General features: G+C 43.4%; 1 protein-coding gene across 16 annotated transcripts in view; it reads right to left on the reverse strand.

The window, feature by feature from the left end:
- The window catches only part of SPEN (spen family transcriptional repressor), an 83,501-nt gene that overhangs the window by 43,910 nt on the left and 12,878 nt on the right, over positions 1 to 26,713 (reverse strand). For all 16 annotated transcript variants that reach the window (XM_052792810.1, XM_052792819.1, XM_052792811.1 and 13 more), the window contains 2 exons: positions 5,409 to 5,729; positions 1,582 to 2,058 (listed from right to left, as the gene is read on the reverse strand). In XM_052792810.1, coding sequence (XP_052648770.1) covers positions 1,582 to 2,058; positions 5,409 to 5,608 — 677 coding nt within the window. In that variant the 5' untranslated portion in view covers positions 5,609 to 5,729. The remainder of the gene's footprint in view (positions 1 to 1,581; positions 2,059 to 5,408; positions 5,730 to 26,713) is intronic.

Consider the following 26,713-nt stretch of genomic DNA (forward strand, 5'->3'; position numbering starts at 1 on the left):
CATCCCAACAACGACATTTTATAAATATTACGAGTTTCTTGGACTCCCTTCTATCCACGCTGCAATGAGCAAAGGAGCACCAGAAGAGAGATTTTTTTTTTTCCTGCATGGGATTTTTTTTTAAATCTTAAATGTAACCCAGCCTTCTTTCAATTCATCTTCTCTAGGGTTTTTTTGGAGACGTCTGGAAGTCTCACCAATTTTTTTAAGCTGTAGCAAGTGTGAAAATCTTTGACAAAGGGTTGTCTTTAAAGTGTTAAGATCTCGTTGAGAGAGAGGTGTTAGAAATAATAAACAAGCCTTTAAAGCAGCCTAGAAGTTCTTTCAAATATTCTAACGGCTGGAGAGCAGGTGGAGAGAGAGGCACCAAGACAGGACCTGGATTTCTAAATCCAGGAGGAGAAAACAGTAATTAAAAGTAAATAAAACTCTGCACGGGTCTTTAGAGATCAGGGGGGCAGGGAAATCAGAAGAGGAGAAACTTAATTTCCTCACTTTCACTTCTGCACACTCTCCTCAGTGTCAGCCCATCTAACCCTCCCAGAAGGTCCAATGTTCAAGCAGGTAAGATTTTATGAGAATAATTACCTTGATTAGAGAGTTACCAGTAGTAAAATTCCATTCATAGTGGCAATCGAACGCTGATTATTTATTATACTGATGTACTTATTTACTTAATGAATATTTTCAGTTTTGGAAAAGAACTGGTATGCAAAGGAAACGTTTCCAATTCTGCAAACCCTTCTGAAGAGCAGAAGCTCTTCACCAAACAGAGCATAAAAAATTTACGTGTACAATGGCAGCTTCTTGGTTTCCACTCTTAGGGTGAATTTGCTCTTAAAAAGCTAAGTATCTGAGAGGCATTTCAACATGAATTTTCAAATTATTAAAAGAAATCCAGTGATTAGCTCTAGCACTGGTTTTTTCCCCTGTATGTAGTTTATAAAGCCACACAAATATAGAACTATCACTGCTATTACAGAACCAAGGACATGGGTGTATCACTAGGATATGCATACTTGGACTTACTGTTTTTTTTAAATTCTTCCAAGTCTACAATTTTTGCTGTGAGGCAACAGGGGAAAAAATGGAAAGGCAACACATCAACCTTTTAAATGTTAGCGGTGACAGGGAATGAGAGGAGACTGAACGATACCACCCATCATTTCCCAAAGTATTTTAAAATGTGTCCTGTAAAAAGTAGTTGACCTTAAAATTTGCTTATTCCCTCACTTAAGCAAAGAGTTACCCCATTCTCCAAGCACGCAGGCAGCAGCCAGGGTGTACGTAGCAAGACCTCGTGTCCTTACATCCCTGCTTTGACTAGCTAGCGCCTTACAGATGCACCATGGAAAATAATTAACAACAGCAACAGCATTCCCCTCGGATCTGTTTCGTGCCAACTTAGCCTTTTTACATTTCACGCCGGTTTACTTCTACATCAATGAATAATGCTTTGCCATGAAACACCTTCTATTTTCACAGCCCAGGCTCACAGCTCCTTGCCGTGCCTCGGAAAACGACCCGCAAAACCCATGGGACGGTCGCTTTGGGTCGGGCGAGAACACCCAGTGACCTTACCTGTCGCTGCTGGTACTGCTGCTGCTGCTGATGGAGTCGCTGCTGGAAGATCTGCTCCTGGATCCGCTGCCGCTGGGGGAGCGGGTGGGTCTGGACGCCTGGCTGGCCAGCCTCTGCGGGGACTGGGTCCTGGACTGGGACGAATGTGGCGACCGACTCCTGCTGTGCTGGTAATTCCTCTCTGGCCTTCTGCCTCGTACCTCCCGTGTAATATCATCCCTGTAGATATCCCTGTGTACCACACTGGGCAATGTAAACTGCTCCCGGGCCCTAGGTTCGTAACGGGGGTCGTGAGCGTCAAAACGGTTTGGACTTCGACTCCGAGAAGTATAATAGAGCCCGTGTTGTAAAGTCCGCTCTCGAGGATCTCTATAGTAATCCTGATCGTAATGTCTCGTCCGATCAAATCCTCCCGTCCCCCGCTCATGGTGTCCATAGGCACTATGTTCATAAGCACGCTCCCTGTTATCTGAAGCCCTGCGTTTAGGAAGGGGGAAAAATACTTCATCAGAAAGGGGCAAGCACAACTAAAAGCATATCATGCAAACATTCACGTCAGCACTGAACTTATTTTTGCGACTGCTTCTCCACTAAACAGCAAAAACCTATCAAGCGAACACTGACAAACTTAAAAACATTTTACTTGACTCCAAAGTTACATTCGTATACAACAAAGCTGAGCAATCATTTTGTTTTAATCACAGTATCAGGCTTTCATGACCAGCATCTTGCCTGCACAGGAAAAAAATACTGCTTTCCAGTGCAGAAACCTCATTTAAGTTGTGTTTGGTTTTCTTCTTTTTCTTTTAAATTCAGTAAACAACAAAAACTTCATGTTTGTGGACATCATAATTAACTTCTTTTTTTTCCCCTCCATTTTTGCTAAAGAGCTTCAAAAATTTTTCTGGAATTTTGTAATTACTGGAGCTCTTCTAATTATCCTTCTGCAAAAATGGCATCGCAAATTGGGCTGTAGCCATGAAAGCCTCCGTGCAAAGCATGACCCAGAGGTAAGAAGCTGCTTTCAAAAGGGGTAACATAGCCCATAGAGAAGACCCAGAAAATTAGGGGTTTTCTTGCTGCTGTTCTAAAGTATTTCATCCTCTTAGAGGGAATTTTGTTTTTATCAGACTGCTACACTTGATTCTCATCAAAGCTGCATACACTAAAAAAACATCTTGATTACTAATGTCAGAATACTTAAAACTGCAAGGGTGCAGGGCCCTAAAAGACACTAAGACCCTACACACAAGGAGTATAAATTAAAGTTTTCAGTAGGTGTTTTTGTTTGTTGAGGCTGTTCTTGTTACTGCAATCACAGAATTTATATCTTCACAAGCACACTACTTTCAAGTAGCTACAGTCCATTTTGTTTCAGTATTTCAAACATTTTGTATGTCAACTGAGAAAGGTCTATGTTCTAAGACAGTTAGTGTGATCTCTCAAATAAAGAGATAGTAAAACTGACAGATAAAGTTAAAAGAACATTGCAAATAGTTTAGTAGTCTAATTTAGACAAGTACCAGGATGGTATGTCTAAGTTACGTCCACAAAATGAAAGATCAAGAATGATTTCACTGAATGTTTAAAAAATACTTGCAAATTCTAAATATGTCAGAGTAGCCAAAGTTAATTTAAAAATTTAATTATCCATCTTATGAAGGACATTTCAACCTTTTTTTTTAAGCCTTCTCTCTCAGATTCTTCCTTCAGAATTAATTATTAGTCACTTCAATCCCCTGAATCCTAATAACCCAATTCTGCCTTGTGCTTCCTCCTCCTCCTCCCCTGCATCACAAGTCTGTCTTCTATTTAAAATGGCAGAAATACTTCAGGTATCTTTTATAAACTGAAAATGGGATTTGAATCTTTTTCGATTAGCATCTCAGGAAGTTCCTTCCATTCCTTCTCCAATGAATCACTAGATCCTTAATCCTCTAAATATATTCATCCTCTGTTAAATTATAACTAATTTTCAAGCTTTCTACAGAGCTAGCTCATGTTTTGCCTGCATTTTTTCTCTCAAACTATATGTAAGAAACTACCTAACCAGTGCAACAGAAATGTCATTAACTTATATGTCTGCTTGAAATTCATTGTTGCCTTTCTATTTTCATTATCTCTTGCTCGCAACAATGGCATTTTGAAAGATATTTCAGGATCTGGCACGGAAACGTGTCTCTCTCTTTTTCCCCCTTTTGAAGGACCAAGATCAACAATTTTATAAACGATTGCATTTAGCATCCTACAAAGTGTTAATCAGTGAAAGCTGATTTAATGAGGTAAGAGAAAAAGCAGTATTTTCTAGAGGGTTACTGCTATATAGCTGACATAAAAGAACAAAGTCCTTATCCATGAAAAGGACACAGAAGACAGACAGAGGAGCTAGCAGAGCTGAAAATCTAATGGCTACAGTGCTTTTTGATTTATCTATTAGTACTAAGTACTACTGGAGTTAGTGGAAAGAGAGGGTTTGACTTGGGTTAGGAGAGGGGCTAATATACACAGGGCAGGACATACCAACCTTTTCCAAGTGTGGAAACACGACCTATATTCCCAATTAAATCTAGGGAGAGAATTGTGAACATAACTTCCCCAATTTTGGCCCCTCTTACAGGGGTAATCCACCTTCTTAATGGGCAAGGGTGTCAAATGATATTTTAGATGAACCAACAAGGAAAAAAAAAAATCCTAGTGACAAGACAAAAAAAAAAAAAATTCCACTGGAAGGAAGATGTCCCAGACTGAAACCATAACTCTGAAACCCCCAGACTTCTTTCTTGAGACAGTAGGCACTTAAATAGATCCATTATTTTAATTTCCAGCCCTATGTCTGAATCAAGCAGCTGGTAGAAGATCACCCAATGCACGAGGGCACTCATCGCTGCTGGCCAGCAGGCATCCTCTAGCCGCCTTTGTAACCATCCAGCCCAGTCATTTTTCACTGGTGTATCCACAAACTGGTATTAGCACCACGTCCTTAAAACTAAAGTATGTTTAATGTGGAGTAGCAAAGAGCTTTTTAAGAGACTAGATAGTAATCCACTCCCCATGGCTACTGGCGTCTTGACTGTATACCATCCAATAAATTCAAGGCAGTAGTTCTTATCCCAGCATTAAAAAAAAAACACTATAATTTCCAAAATTTAGTAATGTCCATCATCTCTTTTTGCCAATACCATCAGAAAGAATAATCCCAATAACTTGGAAATGATGTAGATCCAAAATGGAAGCATCACAAGCTGCCTTCGGTCTTCTCCATCCAAGCGTTATTTCCATGGCTAAGTGTTGTCTGTAGAATCCAAGGGGCTGCATCATTAAAGTCTACTAGGAATTTTGTGGTGACAATCCAATTAACATACCAACTGCGTACAGTGAGAACTGAGAACTAGGCATCAAGCTTTCACAGAATTTTAGGTTCTAGTATTCCGAAGATACTCCATAGAGAACTTCACCACATGTTGTAGAGTTAAGATAGCTCCATCTGGCAGCAGGGATACATCCGAGCAAGGCCTTAATATTATCCAAGAAATGGAATCATTACTTCTAGAAAAGAGTAACTCCAATATCGATGCTGGCCAAAGGAAATCTTCCATCTTAAAACCACCTTATTTCAAGTGTAGATATCCAACCAGCTGCAGAAAACATCCTCTATGGATCCACAAGGTACCAGCCACTGGGATAGAAATCACTTCCGTTTCCAACCCAAAATAGGAAACATAGATAATTCCCAAAATTTTAAATCCATCTGGGGGCCCTAGATACGAGTTTGTGTTTCTCACCATATCAAATACAAAATACCTGCCTAGAGAAACCTTGGAACTTACCCATCAAGTCTCCGCTCATAACGTCCTTCCCGTGCATGAAGCGATGGTGGGGGGCCGTAAGTGGGCCCCCCACCACCTCCTCTGAACCCAGAAACCTCTCTACTACGAGATGCTATGGAAACTGTATCATCCAATCCCCGAGCAGCACTGGGAATGGTTCCTGGTTCATTATAATCCGTCCGTAGGTCTCTATCTCCCATTTTGTTGACAGAGTTGTGTGCCTTCTGCGCACTTTTGATGTCCACAAAATCCACAAACGCTGCCACTCCACCTTCCGACCCCCTCTTAGGGAGTATTTTGACGCTTTCAACACGTCCATATCTGGAAGAAAGGCAAAGCAGAGCACATATATTAGTGCTGGTAGAAAAAGACCGCGTTTAACAACATTGCCTCCTGCAAAATCAACATCAGTTTCACACCGTTCACCCTTCCCATATGGCAGGAAAATCAACCTCAAAGCATGGCAGAGGTTGGAAGATGTTTTTTTCAAGAAGAGGGAGAAGCCATTTGTGGAGGGGAAAAAGCCATTTAAACTTTCCATCATTATATTTAAAACTCCTCTCTTTTGGTTAGCCTACCATGAGATTGCCCTTTTTGTAATAACAGCAACAGCAGCTGAAGAAATAGAAAGGTATTCGCAATTAGAGCAGCCCTTCTCATTTTCAATCTGATGAGCAAGACATAATTAAAACAAAACTGTGTCACAATAAGTAAAAATAAAGACATCCCAACAATTTTCTTAAGAAAAAAATGACCTTGACACAACAATTCCACTACTCTGATCTATATTTAATCCATTCAGCACTAAAACAAGAGTCTTCGTTCTGATCCTTGTTCCTGATCTCAAACCCATTTATTTACAACAGGCTCGCAGGACACTTCTGAAATGTGGCCAACACAGGCACCCCCGGAGCGGGGTGCTTCTGGGGTTCAACTTTACATCCCCTGCCATGGACCAAGCCGCACAACAGGCATTGCTGAGGAAAGCTGATGGGAACGTGACGCCACCCTACTTAATGTATGTTAAGTAATTGCAACACAGGCACTTACGGATGAGTAAATGTCTACGTAAAAAAAAAAATCAAACATGTTTGTGTCCACAAGAAAACATGATGTAAAAATTTTTTTAAATAACTTGCATCAACTCATAGCAGAAAGGATAAAATGGGAAATATGAACATAGCAACGTTTTAAAACAGCCAAGAACTGCAGGTCGCGTTTTGGTTGCTCACTCCTCTCAGCCAAGAGATTTTGAGCAAAACAGGTAAGGGCTTTTAAATGCAGTTGTTAATCCACAACAAAAAGAGGTAAAGCATATTTTTGAATGCACTGACAAATGGGAAAGGGACACACAAATAAAAAAACTAATCAAGAAGTCTTTGTAAACTCTATGTAGAATGATTGCAAAAAATTTTCTATTCACAAAGGCAGCACAATGCTGAACAGATCTTAAACAAGAAAAGCTGTTTTCAGCTATACACGTAGGAAAAAGCTAATACAACTGCCTGTCTGAGGAGCAAATGCTGTCAGAACCTGCATCTGACTCTGTTTTATGCATGGCTTTCCATACACCTTAAAATTCCATTATTGCTGTTGGATGACTAATCCTCAAATACGATTTGAAAACCTGCCTCACTGACTGCTGGCTTCTCATTCCAACCTGACCTACTACACTTTATACATAATCAGGTTTGGATTTAGATCTCATTTTCTCTCATTTATACTCCACGGAATACAGCGCACTGTCCATTAAGGAATATGCACGCAAACAAGAGCATCTTTCAAGTCAAAAAGCGCTTCGTTAGGCCTAAAATGGCAACGTCGCATATGGCATGCATTCTTGCATCTAAACTGTCCAAAGCAGAGCTTGCCACCTTTGTACTCATGGGTACAGCACAGTGACGTTAATTCTCGGGAGTTTCCTAACCTGTGATACCAAACTGATGCAGTGGTTATTTTTTATTCTAATTAAAAGCTGCAAGAAGCAAATAATGGCGAATGGTACTGCAGGAAAGACACTTCTGGAAGTCTGCACTCTTCTGAAGCTGGATATGGTTATCTTGCCTCAAAGGCAAGATTTAGAAAGACCAGAAGAGTAGAAGATATGGTTAATAAAATCTGTGCAAGGAAGAAAATGGCCTAATTGGATGTGGCACATGTAAAGAGAGAAGAAACAGGAAAGGAAGAAGGGGGAAGGAAACCAGGAAAGAGCCTATTTGAAAAAATGTTCATGCCATGAATGAACACGACAAAAAATATGAAAAATAATTAGGTATCCTAGTTAGCATCACCCTTTAACAGGCGTTTCAGTGCCGGTTCTCTACAGACAACAAAGGAAAGAGGTGATAGGACAGAGTGCTCTAACTCTCATACCCATTGAGTTTTTCTTCTAAATAATGTAGTTACAGAAGTGACTGGTTAGAACATGTACTCTCCTTTTGCTCACTGTTTACACATCCAGTTTCTGGCAACACGAGCACATACTTTGCCTACCATCTTCAGGGGTGGGGGGAAAAAAACAGTATCTAAGCATTACTCAAAAAAACTAAAATCCCAATTGACCTTCTGACTCCAGTCACCACAGCCTACTTTGTATGAAGTGCTGCCTGCTAGTTACATCAGAAATGGGCTCTGAAAGACTTCCCGCTCACCATCCTGACAATTATTTCCTAATTCTGAAATCGTAACACGTATGTGTTATTGGAACACACGCGCAGACAGACCTCAATTATTTTTCTTTTGCTGCAGAAGATCCAGAAATGTGTTAAAATGTTCAAATATTCAAGCTAATGCTGCCCAGAAAGCGCAGAAGATACAGAACATCGACATAATATCCCCCCCATGTACCAACAAATTACCCAGCAAATGCACAACTCTTGCAGATGGAGCTTAATTTTTATATTGGGAAAAGCGTACCTTGGTTGCCATTACTTAAAAAATTATTTAAATTTTTTTTTTCTAAATAAGAAATGGATGGGGGAGGCTACTACTGTATTCCACTGCAGCCATGCTCCTAAATCACCCCACTCGGAAACGGCGCGTTTTAATCCGTCGGTTATCCAGATACATAAATATACGCTGCGCTTTGGTGCCCTGCACCGTACCCTTGACGAGCCCCGAGGATAATCTGTGACAATCGTCTTTGCTGAAAGCGAGGGAGGCAGACGGGGGGGAGGAGAAAGGGAGCAGAAGTGGGGGGATGAAAGAAAACGGAGGAGAGAGCCCTGAGTATTCAAGGACAGCTGCTGGAAGAGGAAGGTTTGCATTTTCCTTGCCCCAACGTGGTCCTGTGATTACACACATCCTTCGGTCCCCCACCGTGAAGATTAATCTGTCTAGTGATCCGACCCAGCCCCACCCGTTGGCGTCTCTCCGAGCTGCTCCCGTCTTGGCAGATGCTGCTGGGAGGAGGACCGCATCGAGGGGAGAGGAGGGGAGATCTGCAGTGCTGCATCACCAGACGGGTTTACTGCAGCAGAATAATACATTACAAGAAAAAAAAAAAAAAAAAAAAAAAAAGAGGCTTTCTGGAGGGCCAGGCGAAGAGAGGCGGCACTAATGCCGTGTTTCGTTACGCAGATCACAAGGCAAGATGGAGGCAAACACGCTCCAAGGAGCAACCTTTGTCCAGATGCCGAGGGCTGGGAAGAGGGGACAAAAGACAAGGGGAGGCATCGCCACGACCTTTGGTAACGTTCGCAGAGCGGCTCCTCTCAACCTTCACCTCGTATCTTTATACCTGTGCGTCAGCCTTTTCCAAGAAGGCTGTGTTTCGCAATCACTGGCAGACTGAACCGAAAACAAAGAGGCGCGTTCACTCAGCTTGGAATCCGCAGGCCCTAACAAAAACAAGGCTTTTTAGCGCCTCTTCCCGTCTGCAACTCATGCCGATTAATCATTAGCTCCATATTGTAACGAAGGCAGCCGAGGCCATATTTTTGGAAGGGTTTACAGTTCCAACCCGAAGCAGAGGAGACGAGGACGTGCGAGAGCTGTTATGTCACTGAGCCCCTCCACCAGCACAGCACGATCGCAGCACCCAGCTGTAAACAGAAATCTAGTGGCCTTTTCAGAAAAAAAAGTTGCTCGATAATCACTGTTCAAACAAAGCCACACTAATCCAGCTTTTCAGACAAAGAAAAGGAATTCATAATTTAAGCATTATCGGTTTATTCACTGTAGATCAAAGCACCTCTATATTCAAACAGCTGAAATGTCTCTGGGCTCTTGGCATGGCTGCTCGGCATGTTTCTCTCGCTCTCCAGCCCTTCCTCCTCCCCAGCTCTTCCAACCGTACCAGCAGACAGCGCGGCCGCGTTGGGAAACGCAGTCTCCGCCAATGCAAGGCCAGGCTGGTTCCTCCTCCCCAGGGGCAACGTGTCACCCAGACACAGCCAAAGTCATCCCTCACCCTACAACTTTCCCTACACGGGGGGGTATCCCCACCCTCAGCACCCTTGCCTTTCCATTTCTAATTAACCATTTCATCTTGGGCGCTTACTCCAAACATTCATTTTTCTGCCCAGTCTCTGCTATTGTCAAGCAAAAGCATTTTAAACAAAGGATGGAGTATGAGAAAGCCAGCCAGCAAATGTTTAGTAAGCAAATGTTACCATTTAGCCACAATATTTTATAAACTGATTAGGATCTTTATAGAATGATATATACATGATGGGAAAAGGTAGGTCGAAATCAGGGAGATTTGCTTTTTGCATTTAAACTGAACCCCACTTTAAATCATATTACCTCCCTATTTCTCATGTTAAGCTCCCCTCGAGCTTCTGAAGACCTTTTATCCCAACCATTTTCATTACTGCAGAATTCTGCTGGTCAGCTACATCCCGGTGTAAAAAACTTCACCGTATTTTTATTCAGAAGCCAGCACAACGCTATGCTCCAAATACTTTTAAATGCAAGACACATTGCAAGATCAAAAATAACGCAGGAGTTCTTTATGCTTGTTTCTACACCACTCATTAAGAGCATAATTTGACAAGACCTCCTGATACAGCAGGACATCTGAATATTTTGGATTCACTTGGATTCACTTTGACTAAAGCCAGATATCTTTTAGCCATCTGAAAAGCATGGGTGATTTTTTCCGTGCCACGCTCAAACTCCTTCCTCCTCCATTATTATATAAACCAGGCAAGCCCCAGCCTGCATTATTCAGTAAAACGCTCGCACAGCTTGAAGCTTTTCTTGGCCAATCGCATTCCTCTTGCTTTGTTGTTATTTCATAACAAAATAATGTGACCTGAAATAATACTTAACCAGATGTCTGCGCCTCTTCTCCTTATTCATAACTCCAGATGAGTCCAAATACCCCATGCTAGGGGCTACTCTGGTCCGTATTTCCCTCTGTACAAAGCAGATCTGCTCCAAATAGAAGGAAATGCAAGATGTGCAAATACTAAAGCTGCCATAAAGAAGGTTGCCATTGCCAGCTCCGCAGGGGTTTTTAGCCAGGCTGTGGAAGTCTGTTGAACTCCATTAACATCAGTCTCCTGCTATCACGGACGTTCATTTCACAGTCTAAGAACTTGGCCCACTGCAACAGCACATGCATCTACTTCCCACCCATGTAATATGCAAAATAACACGCCAGAAGAGCAGCAAAACCCACTGCACTGCAGTCTTACCAGCAGCAGCAGGACACCAAGCCATGGTGACAGCTATCCTGAAGAAATCCTGCTCTGAGTTAAGCACCAGCTTCTAGTATCACCAACTCACGCCATGAACTGCACAGTGAGCGTCTCCCTCCCACACCACCAACAAAAGCAGTGTTTAATATTCACCGCTGTAAAAGCTCCAGCAACAAAGGGACTTGTGTCTTTACACAGGCATTTGTAAAGAATAAGGCACCATAATTGATCACGATGACGGTGTTAATATAATAAAAAAATATACCATATAATAGTTGTAACATGCGTGGCCTAAGAAAATTACATACCACCACGTTCCATGCTTCATATTCATTACAGCCACATACTTTACTTGCCACAAAAACTATTTTCATACTTCTAAATATTTTTAGAAAGGGAATTTCATATCAAGAGCGGTATGAGACAGTATTTCACCACCTTCAGACCAGAGCAGCACAAGTCTTCGGGATTACACTCTGCTTCAAGTAATGCAGAGTATCAGTTCAGAATCTGACAATATCATCATGTGCCTAGCACAGAAGGAAGACTTGAGAGCTTACAAATATAGAAGAATAAAGGAATCTAAACAAAAAGCACTCAAAAATGCACAGACTGCATTATTGGGTTTGGGTCCTATCATAAATACAGTAACTGATCTATAGCAGACAGCAAAACCAAAGACAGACCAAAAAGAAGCATGTGCCCAGGGCTGGGATGAAAATAATGCAAGTTAATTGAAATGTATCTTGATAGAAACAACAAGCAGAATTCCAGAGTCCTGGAAAACTACACTGAAAATCAACTTCAACAAATGGGGGGAACTGTCAGCCCATGAGCCACAATCACTTGTCTCTGTAGGACTGTCACTCAACCCCAGAGAATTTGTCAAACGATATCTCAAATGCTTAACGATAAATATGGCAACGTACACACGACTGCTGGCCTTTGCTAGCAGCTGTGCTTAAGGGAGGTCAAAAGCAGTATTTACTACGAACAACTCAACGCGACGTCTCATCACTGAGGGCCTGATCCAAAGCTGGCTGAAGGCAGGCGCCTTCATTCCCAAGGGCACCAGAGCATGCTCTGCAAGGGAGCTAGCGCACCAGAACACTCAGGACATCAGAAATCCCTCACATCAATGCACAGGCCTTTCAGTAATATCTTGAAAACTGGCTATTCAGGATTGTGGTGAAAATACTGCAAGTATTTCCCTAATATACATAGATGCACAAGCCCCTTTGAAAAGCCCGACAGCACCATTTTGTAACGCTCCTCCAAACACCTGATCTTCCCCCAATTTTCTGAAGAAATAGGTTTAAGTGACAAAACCCACCGGGACGAGGGTACCAGCACAAAGGCTGCCAGCAATGTATGGAGCACTTCCAGCAGCCTCAAGAGGAGATTCAATGTATGGTATTGGCTCTCCTTATCTCCAGCTGCTACACTGTGTTAAAGACGGCTAAAAATAAAACCAATTAAATGCCTCCCTAATTCTACCTTTCTCGGCACAAAATCATAGAATCATTCGGGTTGGAAAAGACCTTTGAGTCCAACCATTAACCTAACACTGCCAAGTCCACCACTAAACCATGTGCCTAAGCACCACATCTACATGTCCCCCCTCCAGGGATGGTGACTCAACAACTTCCCTGGGCAGCCTGTTCCAGTGCTTGACAACCCTTTTGGTGAAGAAATTTTTCCTAATATCCAATGTAAACCTCCCCTGGGGCAACCTGAGGCCACCCCTCTTGTCCTATTGCTTGTTACTTGGGAGTAGAGACCGACACCCACCTCACTACAACCTTCTTTCGGGTAGTTGTAGAGAGCGATAAGGTCTCCCCTCAGCCTCCTTTTCTCCAGGCTAAACAAGCCCAGTTCCCTCAGCCACTCCTCGTAAGACTTGTGCTCTAGACCCTTCACCAGCTTCGTTGCTCTTCTTTGGACACACTTCAGCACCTCAATGTCTTTTTTGTAGTGAGGGGCCCAAAACTGAACACAGTATTCGAGGTGCAGCCTCACCAGTGCCAAGTACAGGGGAACAATTACTGCCCTAGTCCTGCTGGCCACACTATTTCTGATACAAGCCAGGATGCTGTCGGCCTTCCTGGCCACACGGATGGCTCACGCTCAGCCGGCTGTCAACCAACAACCCAAGGTTCTTTTCTGCCAGGGAGCTTTCCAGCCACTCTTCCCCAAGCCTGTAGCATTGCATGGAGTTGTTGTGACCCAAGTGCAGGACCCAGCACTGAGCCTTGCTGAATGTCACACAGTTGGCCTCGGCCCATCAATCCAGCCCATCCAGATCCCTCTGTAGAGCCTTCCTACCCTCAAGCAGATCAACACTCCCGCCCAGCTTGGTGTTGTCTGCAAACTTACTGAAGGTGCACTCGATCCCCTTGTCCAGATGACTGATGAAGATATTAAACAGAACTGGGCCCAATACTGAGCCCTGGGGAACACCACTTGTGATTGGCCGCCAACTGGATTTAACTCCATTCACCACCACTCTTTGGGCTCAGTCATGCAGCCAATTTTTACCCAACAAAGAGTACACCTGTCCGAGCCATGAGCAGCCAGTGTCTCCAGGAGAATACCGTGGGAAATGGTGTCAAAGGCTTTACTAAAGTCTAGGTAGACAACATCCACAGCCTTTCCCTCATCCACTAAGCAGGTCACCTTGTCATAGGAGATCAGGTTAGTCAAGCAGGACCTGCCTTTCATAAACCCATGCTGACTAGGCCTGATCACCTGGTTGTCCTGTACGTGCCATGTGATGGCACTCAAGATGATCTGCTCCATAACCTTCCCCAGCACCGAGGTCAGTCTGACAGGCCTGTAGTTCCCCCGATCTTCCTTCCGGCCCTTCCTGTAGATGGGTGTCACATTTGCTAACCTCCAGTCAACTGGGAGCTCCCCAGTTAGCCAGGACTGCTGATAAATGATGGAAAGCAGCTTGGTGAGCACTTCCACCAGCTCCCTCAGTACCCTTGGGCAGATCCTATCTGGCCCCACAGGCTGGTGTATGTCTAAGTGGTGTAGCAGGTTGCTAACCATTTCCCCTTGGATTATGGGGGCTTCATTCTGCTCCCTGTCTTCCAGCTCAGAGGGCTGGGTACCCCAAGAACAACTGATCTTACTATTAAAGACTGAGGCAAAGAAGGCATTAAGTACCTCAGCTTTTCCTCAGCCTTTGTCACTATGTTTCCCCCCTGCATCCAATAAAGGATGGAGAGTCTCCTTAGCCCTCCTTTTGTTGCTGATGTATTGATAGAAACATTTTTCATTGTCTTTTATGGCAGTAGCCAAATTAAGTTCTAGTTGGGCTTTGGCCCTTCTAATTTTCTCCCTGCATAACCTCACAACATCCTTGTAGTCCTCCCGAGTTGCCTGCTCCTTCTTCCAAAGGTCATAAACTCTCTTTTTTTCCCCCACATTCCACCCAAAGCTCTCTGTTTAGCCAGGCCGGTGGTCTTCCCCCTAGCCCATCTTTCGGCACCAGGGGAACACCTGCTCCTGCGCCTTGAATATTTCCTTCTTGAACAATGTCCAGCCTTCCTGGACTCCTTTGCCCTTCAGGACTGCATCTCAAGGGACTCTGTCAACCACGCCCCTAAACAGGCCAAAGGCTGACCTCTGGAAATCCAAGGTGGCAGTTTGACCCCCCTCCTTACTTCTCCAAGAATCAAAAACTCTGTCATTTTGTGATTGCTATGCCCAAGATGGCCTCCAACCATCACATCACCCACAAGTCCTTCTCTGTTCGCAAACAAGAGGTCCAGCAGGACCCCTTCCCTAGTTGGCTCGCTTACCAGCTGTGTCAGTAGGTCTCTTCCACACACTCCACAAACCTCCTAGACTGTTTCCTCTACTGTATTGTATTTCCAGCAGACATCTGATAAGTTGAAGTTCCCCATCAGAACAAGGGCTACTGATTATGAGATCTCTCCCAGCAGCTTATAGAATATTTTGTCTGCCTCTTCGTCCTGGTTGGGTGGTCTATAACAGACTCTCACCATGATATCTGCCTTGATATCCTTCCCCCTGATTCTTACCCATAAACACTCAACCCTATTATCACCATCATTAAGCTCTAGACAATCAAAACACTCTCTAACATACAGGGCTACCCCACTGCCTCTCCTTCCTTGCCTATCCCTCCTAAAGAGTTTATAGCCATCCATTGTAGCACTCCAGTTGTGCGAGTCATCCCACCATGTTTCCATGATGGCAACTACATCACAGTTTTCCTGCTGCACAATGGCTTCCAGCTCCTCCTGTCTGTTGCCCATACTGTGGGCATTGGTGTAGACAAACTGCTGTAGATAAATTGCTGTTTCTGTAACAATAAGCCATCGTAAGCAGCCAGGGTAGCATTCTGGATGATCATGAGTAGGAAAGCTCATCAGTGAGCAATAAATCCACACAATGTAAGGCTTTGAAAACCTTTACCTTCCCAAAGCCAGGCAAAATAAAAGCTCCTCATATCACAACGAGTGCTGGTTTTCAAGCCATACCGAGAACAGACCTTGTGACAGCAATGATTCAGAAACATGCCCTAATTACTGAGCTCCCATAATTTTCTAGATTGCAATCTGAGATGCTTTAAAACCTGTTTAGAGTGATCTCTATTGGCCCTGCAACCTTTGGGGGGAGAAAATCAACGATCTTCAGGGCATTCTCTGCAGCCCTCCTCTTAGCAATAAACATCTTCAGGGAAACCTCAAAATTCAGCAGCAGAAACCATCAACCAGGTTACAGAGCTCAGTCAGACTGCTTACATGACTGGGGTGAGTCCTCAACACGATGCTCCTAACTCTCCCCTCCTGCCCCACTGCCCAAATTACTCAAACCCAAACCACTCTTAGACTTTGCAGCTCCCTTTAGCCCCCAACAGCACTTAACAGGAAATCTCCCAACTCCGACTACAAATGGGGGTTTTGTTAATGAGATACAGCACGTGTTACTGCCACGCACTGAAAACAGCTAGGGCTTTGTCTACACTCATAATCCCTCCCTAAGAGATGACAAAGTAGGAAATTAAAAAGCTAGCATAGGCACATTCACTGATACTTCTGATGCCTCTGTTAAGAGCAACATGCTTGACATATCAGATAGTCCAGTAGATAACTCTGTGCTGAAATAAGCGCTCGCTTCTTGCTTTACAGCTCAGCTAAATGCTCCATTTTAAGACACAAAGAGTGATTCCCAATTAAGACATTTTATTTATATCTTTATTGCAAAGTCACCATTTGGATACTGCTGAGGTATTAATATACAAATGAAATTATTATGTACCACCAGAGAGGGAAGAAACAGAATATTTAAAACCATTTATTCATGGTTGCTACTGTCAGTAGCAACTACTTCTTCCAACAGTCAAAACAGCAGGAAATTCTTCTGCAACCCCCATAACAAAAAATTTTGCCACAGATAAGCTGTTCTAGTGCATACGCATCAGGTGAAACTTGAATATAGATACACCCATTCCTTGAGATATAGATCGGTTCCACTGCAACACCCCCACAACATGAAATAGCGTTCAAAAGGAGTCCTAGCAACATTTCAACCTGGCAAAGAGGACAGAAGGGGAGATGAACCCACGCTTTGGGCACTGGGATTACATGAAGCTGTAAAAATAAAAAAAAAAAGCCTCGGCTTGTCCTCAGCAACATCTAGCTGGGCTGTATTTAATATCCTCGCCCAAGTCAGCAGTTCCGCTGCCTGCAACGTCAGGCGAACCCAGCATTGCATCAGACCATCCGCAGGCTGCAGTCAGAAGGCAAATCTTGACCAAACTGTAATGAAGGGCTTAACACAAAATTACCAAGTTAAAGCTGCCTATATGTAGCTGAACGATACAAGTTCCTCATTTGCACAGCCACCTCAGCCAGCAAGAAAAGAGGCAGAAGCTCTGTTAAGAAACTTTTCCTAGTTGTCACTTCTGCGCAATTAAGGAAAAGCATGCAAGCATCCATAGCAGGGCTTATTGGTATATACATTATTAAAAAAAAAAGAAATCAAAGTGGCTTTGTGAGCAGAAATAATGAAGACTCATTTCTTATGGATGCACGTCTTGAGGTCGAATTCTCCAGCGTCCAATAACTTCCAGTTCCCACTGCAGCTTTTCCCACGGTCAGAAACACCTCTCTCCCATGTGGATTCTTTAATGTCTAATAAGGGTTGCACTCTCGCTGCAGCTTTTCTCTCCATGGGGCCACTAATCAGGTCTCTCTCCTCTATTAAAACCGCTTGTTTTCATGAAACTCAAAGGAACATTGTATCTCTGAGACTGCAAGTACCCCCTTCACAATGAACTATAGCTGAAACTGGCTAATGGGTTCAAAATTGATTAGGGAAGATATATATGCATGGCAAGATCACATCAATCTTGCTCTCCAAGCAGATGAGAATAAACATGACTATTTGTTGAAGCCTGAAAAGATTAGAAAAAGTTGGTAGAAACTCTGCATGTTCAGCTGTGTTGTATCAAGTATGATGCACTGTGATTCTTTATCCTCCAACCTACACAGATGCGCGGTATCACGTTCCTACATGCTAGACACAGAGCTGCTGAATTCCATCTCCAGGGCATTTTTTCTTCCAGCTTAAAGCACAATCTGCAGGTTTGCTTCAAAAATACTGGTGGCAATAGGCTACATTAAATGCTTTCTGCGCAGGAATTGCTCAACCCTGTTCTTTTGTGTGACCAATTTTAGGATTTGTTTGGATTTGATTTTAAGAATGCACTGCATCACAACTGTAGGGGAATCTCTTGATTAATCAAGTTTTTCATTCTTACGTGAAAGGGTAACTCCCCATCTCAGTTTTGCTTCTCCAAGCCCTGCTTTGCATGTATTCGGCAGCAGATGGAGGAAAATGCAGAGTCATAACATTATGGTCTCCCTGCCATGCTGCAGAGTACTTGAAGTATGTATGATCTTAAGGCTTCGTAAGTCTTGGTGCTCACTGGTTCATACTTCTCCAGTCAAACACAAACTTCATAACCTCTTCTCCAAGGTTTTCTATGTTTTCCAGAAAATGCTATTTCAGAAGAAAATTAAGTTTATCTGTCCACAGTCTCTTAGACCACCCCAAGTGACAGGATTGCTCTTCCCCCTTGAATCACAACTCGGTTTGAATGAGTGACCAGCTTCAATTCAGCCAATACGTTCAACAACTTGAAATTAATTTCCAATACAAAGCAGCCATGGATCCAAGGGCTCAGTCAAGCTGCCAACCCCAAAAGCTCACCTACTCCTAAAAGGTTCCAATCTTGAAAACAGGGAGGAAAAAAAGTCCCATCACCTTGAAAAAGAAGTCAGTTCCCAGCCAGTCCAGCCTCCTGCACAAAGCCCTGTATTTAAGCTGGCCACTCCCGTACTGCCACACCAGCCAGTCACCCAAATACAGATATGCAAATGTTACTGCGTTGGTTCGTGACTCACCGCTACCATCACCTTGGAGAAAGTGCTTGTTCCTGTGACTAAACCAACTGGCAGCACAATACTCAGCATAAGCCAGGTGTCAGCCCAAGGAAACCATATTCCCTGCTGACAAGCGCCCGGTAAGAGCCAGGCACACACTCAGGTGTTTTGTCTGCAGTGACTACCTGCGCTCCAGGCGCTTTCTTCATAGGCGAGAGCTTAAAACTTTCCACAACTGAGCTCCTTAGCCAGCCAGATTTTAATGGCTTTTCTTTTGATGCAACTCAAAGTCAAGGTTTTGCAAAGCCAAGCTGAAAACAGGCTAGCTTGAATTTCATCGCAATTACAGGTGAGGTTTCTCACCTCGGTTGTACGAGCTTACCTAAAAGAGGCTTCATCATACCAAAGAATTCAGCAGACCCTTATCTCAAGGTATATGTGTGCTACCAGACTAACAGGGCTCCTCCTGCAGTTTAAGGATACAGCCAGATACACTGTACCATCCGCAACACAACCAGGTACATCACCATAACCACCAAGAAAGCTGCTTCCTCATTTTACGCCGTTTCGGTGATCAACTTCACCTTTAAATGCTTGTTTTCAAAAATTAGTCTGACACAAGCTAGGCAAGAGCATGAATTGCCAGCACAACCAAGGGACTGTAATCTCTGAATGGATGTAGAGGAAGAGATGCTTCCTGAGCTCAGCTGCTGCCAAAAAACAGCATATCTCACTGTACCCACAACCAGCATAGCATCTACAACATCAGTGTTGAAGCCATTTTTATTTTTTATGACGTGGCAAAGCTTCTCTGCTACTAATACTTCCAACAAGTTGGTTTAGAGTTAAGAAAAAGACCAAAAGTTTATTTAGACTTTGATTACAATGAGGTTACTGTGCCGATCCTTAGCTGTCTAGATGCGTGTTTAGCTGGCTTTCCAAAAGCAGTGTCTTCACACATACAAGCACAGGTCCCCTGGAATTAAATCAGATGTTGATTACATATACAAGGGAGATACTTATCCATCCTGAGCTTTTATTCTCCTCACAGTTAGGATGTTAATGAGGCCGGAAGACTTTTTTCCTGCAAAGACGACTACTTTAAACATACAACTTGGCAATTTATTTTTCTTATTTTGCCCTATTAACCATTACAGGTCACCCACAGCTGCCACAGAGAGCCTAAACAGGGAACACTTAAAAAAGCCTCTATGCGCTTTTTGGCAGCCGTCACTATTAATAAGGACAGGAGGTATTCACACCAGTGGCAAGAGCAGATGGACCATAGCTCGGTGCTTTGTGCCGCGCAGAAGCGGCGAGCATCTCACCAAAGACGCGTACACCACAGTTGGGGAAGTCTGCAACAGGGACATTAAGTTCCTCTCAATGAACCCCATGGACAGAAAACACAATGTCATGGTTTAACCCCAGCCAGCAACAAAGCACCACGCAGCCGTTCGCTCACTTCCCCCCCCACCCAGTGGGATGGGGGAGAAAATCAGGAAAAGAAGTAAAACTCGTGGGTTGAGATAAGAACGGTTTAATAGAACAGAAAAGAAGAAACTAGTAACGGTAATAACAACACTAATAAAATGACAACAGTAATAATAAAAGGATTGGAATATACAAATGATGCACAGAGCAATTGCTCACCACCCGCTGATCGACGATGCCCAGTTAGTCCCCAAGCGATGATCCCCCACCCCCACTCCCCCCAGTTTATCTACCAGATGTGACGTCACATGGTATGGAATACCCCGTTGGCCAGTTTGGGTCAGCTGCCCTGGCTGTGTCCTGTGCCAACGTCTTGTGCCCCTCCAGCCTTCTTGCTGGCTGGGCATGAGAAGCTGAAAAATCCTTGACTTTAGACTAAACACTACTTAGCAACAACTGAAAACATCAGTGTTATCAACATTCTTCTCATACCTAGCTCAAAAACATAGCACTGTACCAGCTACTAGGAAGACAATTAACTCCATCCCAGCTGAAACCAGGACACACAACCAGCTCAGTTTTGTACCTGGAGAAAAACTGAAGGCAATTCACACCACTTGCTTAAGAAAAAAATTACAATCTGGCAATAGTCTTTTTATTGAGCTAAAAGATCATTTCAAACCCAGCTTTGATTGGGCACCTGACCACCTTCGTGACAAGAACTTGCTTTGAAGCCAGCTCTGATATCCTACCACATCAGGGGATATAATAAAACACATGCAATCTCTTCTATTTGGATAGAGGGATATTCAAGAGGAACGCACACCCAAGTTAGCACTGCTTCCATCTATAGAAAGAGCCATCAGTATCCAACAGACAGCGGTGCAGATCATCTATTCACACTCCTTCCAGAGATGTTTGGACTTATCTGGCTTTTCAGTGTTGAGATGAGAGCACGTTCAGGCTATTTTGATCAGATTTGGAAGCTCACGCTTCAGCTCTAAGTGTGCTTAAAAAAGAAGTGCTTTCAATTTTAAGTTGCTAAGCTTAATTAAAAAGAGGAAGAGAAAGGAAGGAAAAAAAAAAAAAGCTCCCTTTTGTTCCTAAAAGATGCCCTAGTCTTTAAACAGAAAGTGGTCATTAAGACAGACTGCTGCTCTTCTCCCACGATTAGTTTGTCTGAGCGGAAAATTGATGTTCCTTTCACATCCGAATTCTGCTGCATTCTCACCCAAGTCACCATGAACATTTGGACCTCAGACAAGGCATGAATATACAAATTATAGTACAGAGCCAGCCACATGCAATGCTACAGGACACGCTTCCAAAAAATCCGCCCTGAGAAGGATGTTGTTTCAACTGAATTCAGAGACACAGCCTTCATATCCAATCTATCCTGCTAACAGATCAGATTGCAGCAGGCCCTGGAATATATCCTGGTGTATTTATGAAAAGTCTGTAACAATGTTTATTCTTTTACTAAAGGATGTTATCTTCACACTGCAGGATTTTACAGATTGCACCGGACGATTACACAGTGTTAGTAGGTTAAACAATAACGATGGAAATGCAGAAACCAACGCAGTTGCTGTGTTCTATTCATCGTACAGAAGCCTTGATCACATCTTAATATGTTACTGCAGAACAGCATTTGAGACGTTTTTCAGAATTGAGGAGATCAGAGCTGCCATTACTCACCAGGCAGACAGAAAGATGAAACCTCCTGCGTTACCCCCGCTTGTACAATCACCAGGTAGGAAACACTACTGACTTGTCAGCTTGGGCAAAGAAAAAAAGCAGCTTTTGTCTGATTTTCATTAACTGTTCAAGTAGTCTTCAGAACACTACAAAGACTCATGCAAAGGTAAGCCGCGAGGCTGGTTGTACACTGTGAATTTCCATCTTCAGGCTCATATTCCTCCCACGAGATTTCTAAATTGGCATGCCGAAGATGCAGCTAAACTCAAAATCTTATTATGGAGAGTAATCATATTTTCTAGTTTATTCCTCAGTTCATTGTTTAGGAATGTTTGCCCTTGCAGTCTTTGGTTTCAGGGCGTTCTCAGACCTCAGCAAGTTCACTGAACTTAATAAAAAACACAAGCAAAATATCTCACAAGTGCTTATTTTTGGTAGCTACCAAAACCAGAACGTATCCGCCCCACTAGCAGCTTAACAGCTTACACCCTAGTTGCCAGCAGCTCTCACAAAACCTTCAGTAGTCTAAAACCAGCCGAGAGGGATGACTCTCAGTTTTACCCCTTCCCAAACATCTTCAGAAGACTTTGTTTTGATATTTGTTATTTCTCAGGTGCATCTGCATGTGCAGAAGGCATCTCCTCCTCTTCTTCACAAGCTGACAACAGTGTGAAACCACCACAACAGCAAGACAGCCTGAAGTTGCAACACATCAGCTCATGAAAACAAAACTCCCAAGGAGCCCCACGTTCATCCTGACTCACCGACTCGTCCAAAATCTGCAACCTGCCCTCTACTCATTTGGATATTTACTTCCTTTTTTATGAAAAGCCAGCTAGCGCCTCTTTGCCCTTAGCGAAGACAAGGACCTAATTTTGGACACACCTTAAGACAGCAGTAAGGTCATTTGCTGGAGAACTTGGCATGACTTTCTGTCCTATGAAAAGCAAGGAGGGAAAAAAAACAGTCAACAAGGCTATCACAAAACAAATTTAAGCCTTTTCTCATCCCCTGTTCTAACTTGATGAATGGATTTAATACCTCTGTAAGCCTCGCAAGGACTGGTAAGTTCTCAACAGGCGAGTCTGCTTTCTTGCAGTCTGCAAGAAAGGCCTCTAGGATTACTCTAAATTCCTTTGGTACAATGATAAAGGACAAGAAATACCAAAAGCCAACGTCATTTTGGAACAGCTCAGCAACAACAGAAGCTGCTCTCATCAAATGACAAATAAACACAGCCAGGACCTCTGAAGAAACTTCAGAGAAGAAACAGTGCCAGAAAGGCTCAGCAGATGACAGAATTTTGTAACCAAGTGACATCAACTTATCTTTCTAACACGGCTCAGTGTATAAAAACACTTAATAGAAGCTTGGTCCAAATCTACACTCTTCGCAGCTTTTCATTAAGTTTCTTTGAAATAATTATATAGGCATTTCCTCGGCCAGCGTGGCGTCAACAAGCTGCCACCTCAAGTGCATGCAAAGAGCAGTATCCGGAACAGCCAGAGGATTCATGAATCTTAAACTGTTGAGGAGCTGTCCTCCCCATGACTCAGTCTTGGGGGAAGAAGTAGGTGGCTGCAGACAAACATTGCTCAGTAACACCCCCGGTACACTGCAGAGGTGATGCCTGTGCTGCTTTACGGTGCTCGGTTAATCAGTATTAGGAACAGAATTATTAAAGGAGATCTAGTGGAAAACAGAGATGCAAGCCACCACCAGACCCAGCACAACCATGTCCCCAGTTACCCACCCAACTGATGAACCTACACCCAGTGCAAGGCTGACTTTTGCCAGGAACCGACTGAGACTCAAGGAGGCAGGACTCGCCTCGTGCCTTCCACACCTTCCTTTCCCTTCTGATTCTGGGCAATTAATTTAATCCCCTCGCCCTAATCCCCCAACCAAATGTCCTCCCGTGATCATCTTGGGTTTTATATTCTGCAAAACTAAGATTACCTTCCTGGAGACATTTGTGAAACGCAGCACAAACAAGTCCTGTTACTGCGCAATATTCTAGACATTGCTTCAGCAAAGCATGAGCATAAATTTTACCTTCCCCCTCCTTTCAGAGGCTCTGAACTAAAAAGGCTAGTACCTAATCTATGAAAATACCGTCACTTAAAAATGATACAAATCAAGAAAGAAAACAGGAATAGTTCATTCTGTAGCCTTACTTCTGTACTCTCCTAAAATAAAAATACATCTGGATAGAGATCTCTATATGCAAAACTGATTTAGTATAACCATCCGTGTGTTTGCATCCTAAGTGATCTCCAAGAACTATTATAAGCAATAAAAGCCTGGGAACATATTTGAGACTTTTACTAGAAAAACAGGAGCTCTATTACTTCCGACTCAAGCCTGTTCCTGCGGAAAGGCACTGCAAGACCTGCTGGTGTCAGACGTGGGGAAAAAGGCACCAGAAGTGGCACAGAGGTTTTTCTTAGTGCTCAAAGCCAGCACACCAGCAGCAAACTTCACTGCTCTGCCCTGTACACAATCTGTAGAAGAGCTGACCAAAATCCCTCTACTCCACCTTAGTCCATAGGGGTGACATACAGGGCAGAAAGCACAGATTTCACTCTCCCAGACTGAATTTACAGTCCCAGCTATCAAGACAAAACATCTTGTAAACTGACCAAATATCTTCTAGAAGTTACTGAAAACAAACATGCACTCGCTGTTACGCCAGTTTTTTGCAGAGCAACTCCTGAGAGCAGTTGTGTTTAAAATGCAAACCACTTCTCCTGAAGGTATCCTATGCATCTCCTCAAACACAGAAATCGGAACAAGGTGAAGCCAGACAAAGCACATTTTCCCCCCAAAAAAACCTTAACAGTTACTTGTCTTTCTCACACAGCTCTGATCTGCAACTTATTTCTAACAATTTTAAAGGAGTACGTTTGTTTCCTGAAATCCGGGGCTTCTCCTGGACTCGGTTGCCACTCTGAATGTCTTAATTCTCCCAGAGAATAGGAGATGGCATACCAAAGTCACATGGTTCATAATTAAGAGGCTTTTACTCCTCTTTGCCCTTTAAAACACCAATAAAGGGACAAAGCCATGTTCTTTCAGGCAACTGGAAGGAAACACAGGGAAAAAAAATATGGAAGGCCAGCACTTGTGCTGGGTACAACTGTTACTATATTTAGTCGCCCTGTTCTGCAAGCTGCTGAGCATCTGTTTCAATGATGGTGAATGACTTTTTTCCTGCTAGTCAAGACAGCATTAATTAGATGAACCCAAATGATCCCTACCACCGCTTCCCTGAGCACCGAGCTCTTGTCTCCCATATCCTAACACAGATTTCCTGCTTATTCCATCCTAACAGTGGACCTCCAATCCTGACACCAATTGCTTTTGTATTCGGGAATGCCTTAATAACTAAGTTCAAAGAAAATAGCACACATTAGGAAGAAGTTTTTAAAAAGGGAGTATCTGGGTACAAAACTGAAAGGTCGTTAACAATTTCAACTTGTTAAAATGCACAGAAAATCATTCTTTTGCAATCCCCTTTAATATCAAGGCAATAGATTAAAAAAAAGGGCTCTTAAGGAAAAAAGTAACACTGCTCATGTAAGCCAGCACTTCTTGAGACCAGCTTCAATATTCTCTAATTTGAGAGGAGAATTCGTGAGCGGAGAGTAAACAAAACCAATCAGGAGCATTTTGAAAAAAAAATACACTTTCTGCAAAACACCTCTTTCATCTTAATTCGTCCCTTAAAAGAATTACTTGTGAGACTGCAAACCCAAGCAAGGTTCCCACAGTAACTGGTTAATTGAAGGGGGCAGGAGAAGCAGCAAACCCCCCACATTGACCACGCCTGTTGGGTGTTAAGTTTTAGTAGTCTTCCTTCAATTTTTGCTTCTTTAGAAACCGAAGGGTTGTGTTTCTCAAACTTGCCCCTAGCACAGACTGTGCAACAGCAAGACCGCTTGCATATAGGCTTTAATATGGAAATGACCATATTTCCTAAGCAAAGTAGAAAAACAAACACTCCCGTGGGTTGCACAGAGGCTTCAGGGGTAACACGATTCCCAGTCGCACCCCAGCTGAGATTTTAGGCTCTATTTCCCCAAATTCTTCCTCCTGCTCCCGTGGCTCAGCCTCTCCGCATGCTCTTCACCCTATTCTCAGGCTGGGGGATGGGTGGGAACTGGGTTTTGCCAAGCCCAGCTCCATCTGAAAAGACTTTCTCTGCAAACTAAATTGTCCTCTTTGACGAGGAAGCCTTCCACATCCCACCTCCACGCTCAGGCAGCTGCCTTCCCTATGGATATACCCACCATGCCATGTAATCCTCGTGTAATGTGTCCCTTCCCCCAGGCGAGCACCAGCATACAAAGGAAGCCCTGCTCCATTGTCCACCTACAGCACCTATACATTGAGCCCGAAACCCGGCTAAACATATACCCCTTTACCCCTTTTACAGCCACAAATATTTAGGTGTTTACATCCCCAAAAGGGCTACGGAGGCGGCGTGTCATTTCCCCCCATGCATTAGTACCTGCACCCACAGCCAAATGTTTTGAAGCATATTTTAACTGTGTTTACTTGTGTGAGATCAGCCTCACCCAAACACACAAATCCCAGTTAAAAATCAGTTTTGAAAAACAGCGAGAAATTGCAGAAATGAGGGGGGTCTGCCTGGCTGCAAATCTCCTTCCCAAACCTCCGACCGAAACTCACAAAGGTAAAAACAACCAAAAAAAGGTAATTAACAATTCAGTGCCTGCCATTTTTTCCCATCCATCTCTAAGCAACAGTACCATAGCAACTTTTTTCCTGCTTTAATACATCTTACAAAAGGAGGAGGACTGGACAAAATAAGACCCAGGAACATCAAATTTCTACTTTTGAGTGCCTATCCCTTCACCTAGCTATGCCTGGAATTAAACAACCAACCCCAGAGCGGGTTTTCTTTCCCCCAAAACCCTGCCTTTGTACAACGCTGGGTCACATAACCTGGACTGACGGACAAGGCAAACCACCTCAAATGCAGAACCACCATCCCGCGTGCTGGCACAGATGAAACGGCAATTCTGGGCTCAGGGGAGAAAATAAAAGGTGAAGCTCAATTAAAACAGGGCAATTTCTG

Source organism: Harpia harpyja, chromosome 7, assembly GCF_026419915.1.
Source record: "Harpia harpyja isolate bHarHar1 chromosome 7, bHarHar1 primary haplotype, whole genome shotgun sequence".
In the NCBI taxonomy this organism is placed as follows: domain Eukaryota; kingdom Metazoa; phylum Chordata; class Aves; order Accipitriformes; family Accipitridae; genus Harpia; species Harpia harpyja.